Genomic DNA, 14,644 nt, shown 5'->3' with positions numbered 1-14,644 from the left:
GTTCACTCTAACCGCCCCCTAAAGATCTTTAAAAACTGTCATTGCTCTGTCTATCGGGCGTCAAACTGGAGCCAAATTAGGAACTAGCTGGTGAAGATATGGTGCATTTAGTCAGTGGAGACCAAATACAGAGTAAGTATGCGTACATTAGACCAGTAGATGCAAGGGCCCCCCAAATGACTGTTCACCTGGAGCCCCCAAATGGCTAAGTTCGCCACTGATTATGATGCATGTACTGTATATCTTAGATGTCTGTTCTTCATCATCCTGACAAAGTAGTAAACTTGTGCATTGATATGTAGATTCATTTATGTAGAAGTCAGTGAAGTTGCTGCCAAAAAAACACAAAACACTGTACACAATGAGTTCTCTTCACAATTTTATTTTTTCCCCCGACATTTTGTAATTAAAACCTGAACCTCTTCTGTTTTGCCTTTTCTTTTTAATACAAACTGCCAGAGTAACTGTCAGCACTAATGTGATGATTTACAGAGGAGAAATGGATTTCTACTGTATAATACTCAATGCAATCGCCGCTACCTTCAGCATAGTGAAAAACATACAGAAACTAAACGGACACTTATTTCATATCACAAAATTCCACACAATGTAGTAATAACACGGATAAAAGAAGTCCATTTACGCTCACAACTGCGGTGAGCTCAGCAATACTGGCTTGACGGACATTAATTGTAAAGTTTCACCATCTGACTGGATTATATTTCAGGACACTGACGTGGCGTGTGCAGCACGTAGCACTTTTTTTTCTTCTTCAAAGTTCTTCAAACTTTGTGACACACAGCAAATGGCACTGGAAATAAAACTGAAACGGTAACGTGGGTTTACAGATCTTCATGGCATGCGTTCACATACACACATGCTCACAGTCACATCTCAGACACCATCTTGACAGACTTGCCCGAATCATACACAACAGTGGAGAGGGTAAATATAGGCTACAAAGGTAATAATATACAGTTACAATGTTGACATATAAAAGAAAGAAGATGGAAAAATAAACAGTAAAAAATATAAAAATTGATAAGATAAAAAGTGAGGATATTGTTGCAGATATTAAGGACACAATTCTCCATTGTCAGCTGTTTAAGGTGCGAGCTCCCTTGTATTTAAAAAAAGAAAAACAAAAAAAACAGCTTTAACGTTTCTTCCATTATGTAACTTGAAATGCACCGGTGGAAAAACAAGCTGCCAAAGAAAAAAAAATCCTCCTTATTTCCCCAAGCAACCGCGATAAAACTCACTGAATAAATGTGAGGTACACATGATAATATATATAAAAAACATTTTGGTTTAGCAATGAACACAAAGTCAGATTATGAATAAAAACAAATACGTGGTCGCTGGTAAAACTAGTATTCCCAGGCCTTCTTCTCCAGCTGTTCCTTTTTGAACAGAACTACATTCCCCACAAAACTTAGCGTTCAGCCACATTTTAAAAACATGAAGCTCCTCACTGAAGTGCTGCTGAAAGGAGGGGCCATTATTAAGTATATTTAAAGAGACGCCTTTTCAAGACGATGACGTCACGTAAGTCAGTACTTTCAAAATATTATTATTATTACAGGGCAGCAAAGGGTGTGTTTGTAACAGGAAACCCACTTTACAGTACATTTTCTAAAACTGCATCCAAACCAGCTCATTTGTAATTTCTGATTGGCTTCTGATTTGAATGTTTTCATTCATTACTTCGGAGAGATACGTTGGTTTTTTAGACATGTGACCTTCAGGCCCAAACCCTGTAGAGAGACCGTTTGTCCATGTGATACAATAGAGAGGGAAAAAGCTAATATTCCCAATCAAGTTTTTCAAAAACCTTCAGAATGAAAAACTATTTAAGACAACAAAAGGACGATATAAGTGCTGAAGTTCAATGTCATGGATGCTTCAAGTCTTTGAATGAGACCTAAGTTAAAAGTGCATTTTTTTTCTTACATATATTCTAATTAGTACCTACAGTACAAGGGGGAGGGGAGGGGAAGGGATAGATCATGATCATGACTATGGAGAGATCATGAAGGTTGAGACTTCAGTTCACACTGGCTGTAACAAACCGTAGCGGAAAATAAATGCGACAATTTCAAAACACTGAAAACACAAGATGAGTCTTTTGTCTTCTATTCTTGAGCACTAGCACACGTTGGTAAGACACTCAGTTCACCAGACGTCTGGTGGAGAGCTTAAGATAATGGAGAGAGACCAAAGCTCAGTCACAACGACTTTAGTTTGAAAGGACATTTTTCTTCATAGGCAGATTCAATTTGAATTGGACTTCTTTTTCAAAAGGTATAGTCAATGTGGAGGTGGTTTGATTTTGGACGATATCGTTTTTTTCTTTTCTCACATCAAATTGTCTTTTTGGAAAAACAATCAAAAGAGAACAAAAAAAAACAGAGGGACATGTTAAACATGTTTTCTGTTCCTTGGATACAGGCAGGATTCAAAGTGGTCAGAGTCATTCCGATTCTCAGGCCTTTTATCTTTCTCTCACTGAGGAGGAGGGACTGGAGCTGCAGGGAGCAGGGTTTCTCCAGGCAAAGGGGCAGTGGGCTCTGTGATGGGGCAGACATGGGGAGAGGAGGAAAATGTCAAGAATTTTAACAACTTAGAAGCTGGATTTACTCCTTGTTTTGTGTCCAAAGTAGAATCGCAGATGACAGGACAAAAAATTTAAATAACACGGATATTAGAGTATGTGTCAAAAAATGTGTCATACATGGGCCTCATTAAACTAAAGTTCTGTAGGAATACATAATGTGAGGAAAAGAAAGGTAACATACACTTGTATTGTACCAACACAAATGTTATTGATTCAATAATTAGACAATGGATATTCAGATCTGAGAGCTGAAAAATAGTAAGAAAATAATAGATATACTAAAAGAATGCACGTATGACATGATAAAGTTTTTATTATTATTAATCAACTGATAATTAGTTATCAACCATTTTTTAATGGCTAAATGTAAGGATTTTTCTGCTATTTATCATTGCAATTTAAAACATTTTTTAATCTCAATCTTGTTTTGTCTGATTAATAATATTCGACCTTAAAATGATTTAAGGTTGAATATTATCAGTCAGACAAATAACGCTTTTTGAAAACTACAAATTAAGATTTTCCACTTCTATAGAATAACATTTTTTATTAATGAATCACAAAAATACACAAACAAATCTGTAGGCCTGATAATAAAATATCTTGAAAGAGAAGCACTCTGCCTATTTCCTTATTATTTGGTTGACAAAAAAAATACTGCAACATGGTCCCAAGCAGTGGTATAAATTCATAAACCTAACAATAGAGACACAGAGCAAAGCTGGCACACTGTGCATTAATTTTACACTCACCATTGAGTACAGGTGTAGTGCTGGAGCTGGAGTGGGCAGCTGGGGTGGGGCCTGTGGGTCCGGGGGGAGAGGTGTGAGCAGCATTCTGGGGGGGCTGAGACTCAGGAGCCGGGGCAGCAGAGGCTGGAGGTGCTGGGCTGGGGGCCGGCTGTGGGGCTGCTGTGCTGGGAGGAGTGGGTTGACTGGGGGTGGGGCCCGGGGTTGGGGCCGGCGGGCCTGGTGTGGCCTGGTTGGAATGAGGGCCCCCCCCGGCCTGGTTTTGCTGCTGGTGCTGAATCTGCTGGAAGTGCTGCTGGCGGGCCCTCATCTCTGCGTACTTCAGCTGCTCCATGTGGAAAGACTGACGGTCAGCCAGCAGCTGCTGACGCTGGTACTCCAACTGCACTCACACACACACACACACACACACACACACACACACACACACACACACACACACACACACACACACACACACACACACACACACACACACACAAAAGCAATAAAGTCAAAATGGTGAAGCTTTTGGTTTTAGTTATTCTGACTACCGGTCTTGTGATACTACATATCCCAGAAGCCCTCACTCACAGCCTCCCTCTCTCTGTCCATGATGGTTTCAAGTTCTTCAAAGTGTCGCAGTTTTATCTCCAGCTTCTTCATTTGGGTCTCCACCAGCAGAGCCACGAGAGATTTGATCTTCCTCTCCTCCACTGCAGCCAAGTGCTACCGCAAAAAAGTGTAGGGGAAACGTTTGATTAGAGAAGATGTGAGAAAAGGTGTGTTGAAGGACACGGCAACTGGGGGACAAGAACACATTCTACCTTCGCTTTGACGGCAGCGGCAGCGAGCGCAGACGCAGCAGCTGTTGACAGGTTCCCCTCGCCCACATCACGCTCCACCTTGGCTTTCCTTTCTCCTTCGCTCTCTGCTTCTCTCTGTCCCTCCTCTGTGCCCTCTTTTCCATCCTTCTCCTTCTCCCCATCGCCTAACAGGGAAAACAAATAAATCATTTTTTTAACCTCTGGAGAAGAACACAGTATTTCCCGCACATGACTGAGATCAGGTTCTCGTACCCAACTCTGACTCTGCTTTCTCCGCCTCCCTCTCCCCCTCTTGTTCTCTTCCTCTCTCTTCCTCTTTCTTCCCATTCTCCGCTTGCTTCTCCTCTTCCTCAGTCGCTCCATCTTTATTCTCCTGTGTGGGGAAGAGCAAACATAGCACAACGAGCTTCCAAGCATTTTTCTCGGCAAAAATCACAATTTTTTTTTTGTTATCATAACAAACATGCGTCATACTTTGGCCTCCCTCTTCTCTTCACTGGATTGGCTGTCACTCTTAGCTTCATCACTGCTTTCATCTACAGAGAAGACTGAAGTTAGACAAGCCCGTACCCTGAATTAGCTTTTTTCCCCCCACTCAGTTTCCCACATGTGTCCGTCCTACCAGGTCTTTCTCCCTCCTCCAGGCCGGTGCCTGCGATGCCACTACCCTCCAGTCCATAGAGCGGGTCCTGTCTGCCACTGACCCTCGCTGCCTCCTCCACCCGCCGCACGTGAGCCTCCACCAGCGCTGCAGGCACCTCCTCCTTCATACGAGAAAACTCCTCTGAGAGGGAGAGAAAGGGAACGGGTTAGCCCCAGAGCAAGAGGGTCAATTACATTCACTAAACTACTGTATATGTATCTGCACAACACAATATACCACACACGCATAACAGAACAGCAGTACAACAGTGGTCAGTGGGTAAAACATGCAAAGTATAATACATGAAGAATAATGTAATAAAAACATTATTTTATTCTAATTTGTGGATGGCAAATGTTTGATCAATTATGATCAGGAAGATTTAGCTCTATTGAGAGCATTGCAGTATTTAGGTTTGTTATGCCTCCGCGCCTGTGATAGCTGAAAGCCAGAGGCATTATGTTTATGGATTGTCCGTTCGTATGTACGTCTGGACGCTTTGAGAGATTTTCAAAAATGTTCACACAAATGGTTCAAGGATGAACTGATTAGAGACATAAGCTAAAGGTCACTGTGGCCTCAAATCTTGTGAGCACCATATTTAAAAAAATGCATTGAGTGATATTTGTGTATAACTTAAACTCGAGGAGGATCTGATAAGATTTAAGATTATTGTGATGTCACAGTGACCTTTAAAGCATATCATAATACCACTGTACTTTCACTGTTCTGCAATTGTATGCCTTGTGGAGGCATATAACCGCAAGGCTGAAGTTCTAGTTTAATTTGTAACTTACCTGTGTTATCAAAGCTTTAAATACCTATGTTTGGTTGTCTTGCAAAAATAGTCTAAGACAGTTGCTCTCTTGATGAATTCTCATTAAGGAAAAACAAGCATTCTTATTTTCTCAAGTAGTTTCTTTGTAGACTTTGTGGCTGATGAGGGAGACGGCCTACGTATTGCATTCATAGTGAAGTTCAATCACACCTCAATCATTGCTCATGGGCATACTTTACTTTGTCACTAGCAGCAAATAACGATTAGATTTTCTGTGCAGTAATAAACTATTTCTCACCTAGAGCAGATTTGGCTGCAGCTGAGGCCACGCGTGGGTCGACGACAGAGGCGAGGAAGGCCACAGAGCTCATGACGGGGTTCCCTGCTTGGCTGAAGGGTATGGGCTGGTAGGCCAGCGGGCCCAGGGAGGAGGAGTTGTCCTCCATGTAAGGGTCCTCGATGGGCAGCCGCAGGAAGTGCAGAATACACTCATCCTGGGTACGGCTGCCCACGTGTTCTGAAACCTTGTTCCAGTCGTCCTTGTACATCTCCAAACCCTGGGGGAAAGGAGGGGCTACATTCAGCTCTGCAGTTCCATTTTTTATTTTCACGTTTAGAGAAGGACTCATCAGTATCATCACACAGTTGATTTTGAGTATAATGTGTACCTCGAGTAGCAGTAGTGTTTCTTGTTCTGTCCAGTCCCTCATAGAGCTCGCTGCACTCTTGCTCTGTGCACAATATCATCATATATCACTTTGTTAATACAGTGGGCCATTGTACATCACAGCAATATGATCATTCTGTCATGCATCTTCTAAGACTTGTACCTTTGCACAGCCAGTCTTCTTGTTGTACATGTCAGTTCGCAGCCCAAAGTTTTGCAGATCTGCTGGTTTATCCTTGACTTTGTCTGGGAAGGATATCATCTGCTGGGTAGCGGGGGTCTGCGGTTGATTTATGACAGAGGGACAAATGTAAAAAAATAACCCAGAATATGAGTCTATTTGTCAGTGTGTGTGTGTGTGTGTGTGTGTGTGTGTGTGTGTGTGTGTGTGTGTGTGTGTGTGTGTGTGTGTGTGTGTGTGTGTGTGTGTGTGTGTGTGTGTGTGTGTGTGTGTGTGTGTGTGTGTGTGTGTGTGTGTGTGTGTGTGTGAGTGAACCGTATATACAGAAGAAGGCATGTTGACCTGGGAGGTTTTGGGCTGCAGGGGCACCAGACTGGATGGAGTGTCTGCCAGGACATGGAAGTGAGAGGTGGGCGGGGGGCCCATGGGTGTGGGCCGGCTCTCGGAGTCCACCTGGTAGTTGATGAGACCCCACTGCTCCAGGAAGGCGTGGACTCTGTGGCAGAAGGAGCACAGCGCACACCTCACTCACAGTGCGGTTACATGGGACAACTAGATTGGATTACTGTTAAAGGTGAAGTAAGCGGTTTATTTATGTTAATATAAGTGTTAAATCACTCTTTATTCATATAGTGATCACTTACATAATGTGCGCGTTTCATAAAGCCGATCTCTCAGTCAGCTGCTCTGCATGTAATCGGCAAATAAACATATTGGAGGATCCCGAAATTTTTATCCAATCACAAGAGAGAACGCTACAAACCGACACCCGTCTCACTCATGGTCTCACTGCCAGTGCACGCCAGAGCGACAGATGGGTGAATGTTTATGCGCCTACAATGGCGGAGCAGGTAAAAATCCTTCCCAATATCTTTTCTATTGGTTTTTATCATGTTTTATCACACTTATGGATCTGAGATGATGCCAGATAACTCGCTGCTTGAAGACCGCAGTGCATTAATGTGGTGACGGAGGGACGAGCGAGGGGACTGCCTAACTGCAGTAACCGACAGGAAGTTAGCTAAAAGAACCATTCTGGTTACAGCACCTTTAAAACATATACCGAACTTGCCACTTGACATGGTTGTCTCCGCTACACTAGGTGGCGCTGTAGCCCTTTCAACAAGTGGTTATAGAGCCATGTCCGGTTCCTTTCCGGCAATAACACTACGACTTCCTTGTGAAATCCACGGAAGGGAACTCTCGAGCAAGCGCAGAACGCAAACTCCCATACGCGATATGATATGCGATCCTGTATACATGCAGGTAGAATGCCGACTATGAACGAGTTATCTATAGTTGTTCTTATCCGACTTTGCTTGTCCGTCAATGTGCCGACTTGTGTGCGAAGAAGATCGGATAAAGGTGTTTACATGCATTGTTGAGGTCTTATTCGTTTATTTACCCGATTATGATTCTGCATGTAACCGCACTGACTGACATCGGCCAGACATTCTTAAGATACACACAGTTCAAACTCTTTCTACAAGTCAATAAGTGGCCTTCAGCCTTCCCCCCCCCCCCACCTCATGATGGCACACACGTCTCCTGCCAGGTTCCTGCGGCAGGCGGTGGAGGTCAGATACTCCTGAGGGTTCAGTCGGTAGGTGTCGATCATGAAGTTCCTGTATGCCAGGTAACTGAAAGGACAAAAGGAAACTGATATTACAACTAAGACTTTATATTGTGATTATATTCAAATACCTTAAAAAAATCATTTAATATTGTGCTGTGGTGCTGATCCAATACTTACATCTCAGGGGTTTTGGATTTGTTCTTGCCATTGAAGAACTCTGGCAGGGCTCTGCGCTCAATGGCATGAACACTGGGGGGGAAAACAGTTCAGACATTATGACGACTCACAGCTGAAATAACTCGGAACGACTCACTTTTGACTACATTTCTCAGTGCCGCTGGGTCATTGTCGTTTCAACCAAAACAGACACCGTTTTGTTTTTTTTCAATCTTTTTAAAAATGTTCGCTGACCTGTTGTAGTCAAACCAGGCGGCGTAGCTCGGTATGATAATGTGATGAGTTTGCTCGGTCACGTTGTCCTCGTGAAGGTCCGAGCCCTTCACCGGTTCGCCCTTCACACTCGGCGAGCCTTCCTCCTCCTCCTGTTTTCAAACACAAACACACAGTCAAGATGATATATGGAGCAGCGCCTCACCTCAATGACTTCCTGCACTTTTTTTTACAAACTCCCTCACCTTGCCCGTTGTTTCCATGGACTCATCCTCTTGCTCGTCTGTTCAAAAATCACAAAAGAATGACGTGTGGTCAAGATGGTCATACTGTATACAATTTGTTTTGGGCAAGAGAAACACTCGGAAAGAAGAAAAATGATTGAGGACTTATTTACAGTTTGTAAATCAAGTAACAGTCAATGAACAATGTGCTTCTGTTTTTGGTTTAACACAAGAGAGGCGCAAAATAACCTTCCGCTCACCCATATCTGTTCCTCCCTTGACTGGAGTTGAATCCGAGTCCTTCTTAGTGTTATCTGCAAAAAAAGGGGATATAATGACAGCAACTGTTCAAAATAAGACAACTAAGGTCAATGTGAATGTTCATCAAACATTGGAGTTGCTTGAATGGCTTATTATATATATTGTTATAACATATGTGGACGTGCGTACTTGTCTTGGCTGGGTTTCCCTCTTCAGATGGTGGAACTGGTGACGATTCATCCAAGTCCTTACTGAGATCCTCCTGTTCCTCTTCCCTCTGGCCTCGTTTAGACTTGGTGTACGGGGTGGTTGGCCTTTCCATAAAAACGCACACACACACACACACACACACACACACACACACACACACACACACACACACACACACACACACACACACACACACAGAAGAAATTATTTTATAATATATGCATAATAATTCCTCTGATAAAGTTCTCTGTTGTTGCCGATTCTGCTACAAACACATGAAGCAAAACATCATTCAGTTTCAACCAAAACATGAAAGGGACCACACACACACACACACACACACACACACACACACCCTTTTTTGGTATTCTTCTTCTTGCTCTCCTGAGGCGGGGGGGTGGGGGAGGGAGACGGCGAGCGCTTCCTCTTCTTGGCACTGCCAGGCTTCTTGTCCCTGCGCTCGTCAGGCGTGGTCACCTCATCCGTCAGGGTCTTGGCGGAGATCCTCTTCCTCTTAGGGCAGCCCTCGCCCACTTCATAGTCCTCCTCGTTCATCCACTCATTATACGAGTCCAGGTCTAGGATCCACTTGGCATGGACCTGTGAACAAAGACCGTACTTTAGCATTTTTTCAGAGACAAACATGAATAGCAACACCATCTAAAAATCCCTAAAACTCCATTGGGTTCATTTTAACGTTATACAATTACAATAGCATTGGTTGGCTTTTTTTAATGCTGAATCTATTGTTGTTCAAGTGGAGTGATGATGTAAAAATGTAAAATCAATCCTGAGTCTTAAATACAGTGTGAGATGCATGTACTGCATATGTCACATTTGAACAAATATGTCAGTTATAACAAAGGCATTTTTTGTTTGGAACAAATACACTAAAAGACCAGCTACTGAATGAAAATAAATGCAGTTTTAATTAACATTGAATGATGTCACTTTAAAGAGTTTTCACACTGCTTTACATGAGAAATGTAATATTGCAAAATTGGGGAGCCATCACCTCTGTGCACAAAGTCCTCTGACGTGTTTGTATAATAAAGTATGCAACATAAAAAAAAAATCCTTTCTTACAAACTTACATATGTTTTTGAATTCTGTCCGACTCTATTAAAGATAAAGGACGGTAAAATGATACACTAGTCATCTTTAGTTTTCCATCGGGTGTACTGTAACGTTGATGACAGACAGGAAAAAAAAGACACAAGAATGAGCCACCAAAAAGTTCTAGACTTCATCCACGAAATGTGTGAAGAGAAGTGAAATACCTTCCTGGGCTTTTCTGGACTTGGAGGATCCTCCACAGCAGCCTCAATCTCACTGGCTTGGATCCAGGTATCATAACTAAATGTGTGAGAGGGAGCAGCATGGTCAAAGGTCAAGGCAGGGTAACCATTATAAGTTTGTCTCAGTTCAACCTAGATGCTTCAAGCAAACACAAATAGCAGATCAACTCTAACATAGCAACCACCTCTAAATGTATGCAGTTTTCAGTTCAGTATAAAACATTGAATAGTGTTCAAGTGTAAATAAACGTAAAGTCAGTCAGCACCAACCTGTCAGGAAAATATCCCCAGTGGAGCAGCACTTGTTTATCTCTCTTCATTACAGGTCTCACCCACTCCTCTGGAACCGTTAAGAGAGAAAAAGAGACAGACACAAATCGAGTCAGTGCAGCAGAATTCAAAATAAAAACAATCCCTGCGTTCTGAATCGCATACTTTCTACTATTTAGTATGGTAGTAAAAAGATTTAGTATGTCCCGATTCTTGTGGCCAGATTTAGGATGGTTAGAAAGACCCAGATGTCTACTACAACCAGCCAAGATTTTTAGTGTTCAAAACAGCATACTATTTGGGGCGATTCTGACCCATAATCCAGTGCAAACCTGAAGTGACTTCACATCAACGGAGTCCCCGTATGAAAACAAACGAGGAAGCGACGGATATAAAAGCAAGAGGAAGATCAAGGCGCAATGTTATGATGAAATAAATAAGTAAAAGTATGTCCAATAGTATGCCTACTGCATCTTAACTAGATTATTTTTATCGTCGGATGTAGTATGTAGAATAGAAAAAAGAAAGAGTTTGCGATTCGGAAACACAGGGAATGAATTGGGATTGAAAATGAAGGGTTGAAGCTTCACCTTCTTCCAGGCTGGTGGGAATAGGGACGACAACATGGGAGCCGAACGCCTTGTCCTCAGTCACAGAGCCCTGCAACAGATTCAGAGCCCATTCAATTAACACCATAAAAAGAGAATTTAACATCTTTGTTTCAACAGAAAAACAACTTGTTTAATCTGACAAAGGGCCTTGTCACATTGCCGGAATAAAACACTGAGACTTTTAATAAGACAAAACAAAAGAAGCATACCTGATGTCTTTTGATGATGTCTTTCAGTTTCCCGAGCAGTTTTGGCTCAATGTCAGAACTCAGGTAGATGACAGGTCTGGTTAGGCAGTTGTTCTGAAAATAAAGAAATGGAGCAGATGTGTGAATGAGTTAATCTGGGACATTCACATTATGAGAGCGGGATGATCTTGTAGTGTACTGCACAGCTTTATATGCTTTTAGTTTATACTTATTCCTGCTTAAGTTTATACTTCTTCCTACTCCTTTTCAGGCATGTCAATTCAATATGTTATTTATTTATTTTATTTTTTTGTGAAATCATTTGAACATAATTTTTTGTATTTTCATGCTTTTCATTTTGTTTTGTTTTGATATGTCTGAAATAAATTGAATCAATCAATTAATCAATCAATCAATCAATCACGGCCGATTAGGAAAAATATACCGGTCAAGTCACACCACATGCGTATGAAGAAAGGTTCTTCTGAGGCAGGAAAAAACCCACCTGCACTAAGGACTTCTCAATGGTCATGAACATCTCCACATTTCGGTCCATCCTCGACGGATTCTGGAAGTCAAACCTGCGCCTACCAGGAAATTAGACTGGAGTTACACATGAAACGGCAGCATAGCCAAACATCTAACTTTATAGATAACACGTCTTTTTATTTCATTTTATAAGGCTTTGAAAACCATCTAGAAAAAAAGTCTTACCATCCTTGGTCACTCTTGAACTTGTAGGCTGCCGCCAGGATGTGGCACAGAGCCCCACCTGACTTGAAGTCCAGGAAACACTTCATCTACAGGGCACAAAAACAAAACGCTTGTTTCAGGAGGCCTCAGTTGGGTGGAAGTCACATGTGTGTTTGTGGACGACAGAGATGTGAAGGAGGAGACATACCGGCAGCTTGGTGAGTGGAGGGTTGCTGACATGTCGACCGAACACCTCCTCCTGGAACTGGAGCAGCTGCACCACCAGACTGGACAGGGACTTGTTGGTGGGGGGCTCGGCCTGGATGTACTAAGAGGGACAACAACACAGCGGACCGTCAGCACTGAGCCATAGAGAGGACACGTGAAAATAAAAACTACAGTGTGTATGATAGGTGCTACATGTGGTCACTTGTCTCAAAAACGGGAGGGGGCTTTTCTTTAATTCAGGGTCAGTTCACCATTATGCTTTGTAACATATTATATGAGGATTAAATATCGTTCATTTCCTCGTACATTTCTGCGTGTTTTTAAAGCAATAGAGCAGTTATTTGGTGAAATCATAGTGTCTGAACGCCAGCACACTGCGTAGGGTTAATCCACACGGGCCATGGCTTCAATCAGCGTCGCGCGCCACAGAGCCAACATCTGGATCTGAGCTGCATTACCATTAGCCGAATAGCTAACTAGCAAGCTAGCTGGCTGGCCGGCTAAAGAAACCCGTAATTTTGCACACAATCCATCATCGATGGTCTGACTGTGTGCTTCTTTTGGGCTTGTTCAGCTAGAGTAACGTATGGCGGACACCGCGGTTCGTGGCAGCATCTGATGCAGCTGTGGGCTCAGCATCCTTTTGTGTCCCGGCTAGAGTGTATCAAACAGCTGGACGCTGAGCAGCACCCTCCCTCCTCTCTTTGTCACTGCCTCTGCCCAATAGGTAAGTGCCCACATTTCAGGGTGAAAAATGTACGCCTAGTGTGTACAGTTACAAAGCATGCGGTCAGTACCTTTTTGTAATTCTTTCCCAGCCAGACACGGACATTATCAAACTGAGAAACGGTATCAGACGCTTCGAAATATTTTACATTGGGGCCGCCGTCTTTCTTCCGCACCGCCATCTTTGCCTGCAGACAACTAGTCGTCGTCGGCCGCCGCCCAGCGGCTGAAGTCGGGTACTGCAGCTACTGGGCAACACGGGGACTGTCATTGCAACTAGTGAGCAGCAGGTGGCGCAGCTATGTAGAGAATGATTTTAAATGACATGATTTCCTTGTCTGTTTGAGGGTAAAACAATGCTCCATTATGTGAGAGATTTTAAAAGCGCCAGTGTTGGGAAAAGAAAAAAATATTGTTTATTTGAAAGCGGCACCAGAAATAACTTACTGTAAAAATACTTCATAACTAATACATTTTCACTATTAAAAAGTTTCAAGTAAAAGTGCAGAAGTGTGTAATACTATCACGAGTAAAAGTCTTATCATGAATAATGGATCCTGTAGGGGAAAAATTATTATATAATTTTATTACTTTTATTATTATTATTATTATTATTATTATTATTATTATTATTATTATTATTATTATTATTATTATTATTATTATTATTATTATTATTATTATTATTATTATTATTATTATTATTAATAATAATAATAATAATAATAATAAAAACTACTACTACTACTACTATTATTATTATTATTATTATTATTATTAATAATAATAATAATAATAATAATAATAATAATAATAATAATAATAATAATAATAATAATAATAATAATAATAATAGTAGTAGTAGTAGTAATAGTAGTAGTAATATTATTATATACATTATTAACATGTAAGCAGTTCTTGACTATTTTGTCGGTGTGCGGGCCTAAATTCAACTGCTTTTATATATTGTAGACCTATACTCCTGGGCAGCAACACATCCTATTTGACAAAAATGATTGTATGTATAGTATGTTAACATGGCATGTAGGCCTACTGTTGTTCTTTTTTTCCAGTTTTTGTTTGGAAATGAAGTGTGACGCAGCCATCTCAGTTTGTCTCTTCCTCACTGAGAGAGAGAACTACATGGTAAAAACAACAAAATAAAACACTTCTTTGTAAATGACTCAAAGGTACAATTAAACAGAAACTTAATGTTTAATTTCTTGAATTAATTTAAATTAACAATTTCTAGAGCAATAAATTATCTGCAGCAGAACCTGAACGGGTTTTTCTGGATGCACAAGGGAATGAAAAAGACCAATTTTTCAAATAATAATAAAAAGAAAATATGAAAGGGCCGGGGTTTGATTTACTTGCAGTGATTGCTCATATTGTATTTATTAGGAATTTGGTTTTAATAATATTTTTGATAATTATTTGTGTTAATCCGTTCAGGCCTCAAGGCCTTCTGCCAATTTATTATTTGCACAACGCCTGAAGAACGATCAAAAGAGCTCTCTTTAAAACA

At 41.4% G+C, this 14,644-nt stretch overlaps 1 protein-coding gene across 1 annotated transcript; it reads right to left on the bottom strand.

Moving 5' to 3' along the window:
- Nucleotides 1-396: 396 nt before the first annotated feature.
- smarcc2 (SWI/SNF related BAF chromatin remodeling complex subunit C2) lies at nt 397-13,298 on the bottom strand (the record flags this gene model as incomplete). Its single annotated transcript, XM_080026833.1, has 26 exons — nt 397-2,570; nt 3,370-3,748; nt 3,940-4,074; nt 4,173-4,336; nt 4,425-4,545; nt 4,647-4,708; nt 4,795-4,956; nt 5,892-6,150; nt 6,262-6,324; nt 6,424-6,540; nt 6,784-6,937; nt 7,968-8,081; nt 8,195-8,266; nt 8,429-8,559; nt 8,653-8,690; nt 8,892-8,945; nt 9,082-9,206; nt 9,458-9,702; nt 10,383-10,458; nt 10,671-10,740; nt 11,261-11,330; nt 11,491-11,583; nt 11,975-12,056; nt 12,184-12,269; nt 12,371-12,490; nt 13,188-13,298. The coding sequence occupies 26 exons, from the start codon at nt 13,296-13,298 to the stop codon at nt 2,506-2,508; spliced, it is 3,168 nt and encodes a 1,055-aa protein (XP_079882959.1). The 3' UTR covers nt 397-2,505.
- Between the last annotated feature and the right edge of the window lie 1,346 nt (nt 13,299-14,644).

Source organism: Ammodytes marinus, assembly GCF_949987685.1.
Source record: "Ammodytes marinus genome assembly, chromosome: 4".
In the NCBI taxonomy this organism is placed as follows: Eukaryota; Metazoa; Chordata; class Actinopteri; order Uranoscopiformes; family Ammodytidae; genus Ammodytes; species Ammodytes marinus.
This window is presented reverse-complemented; position numbering and strand designations above follow the sequence as displayed.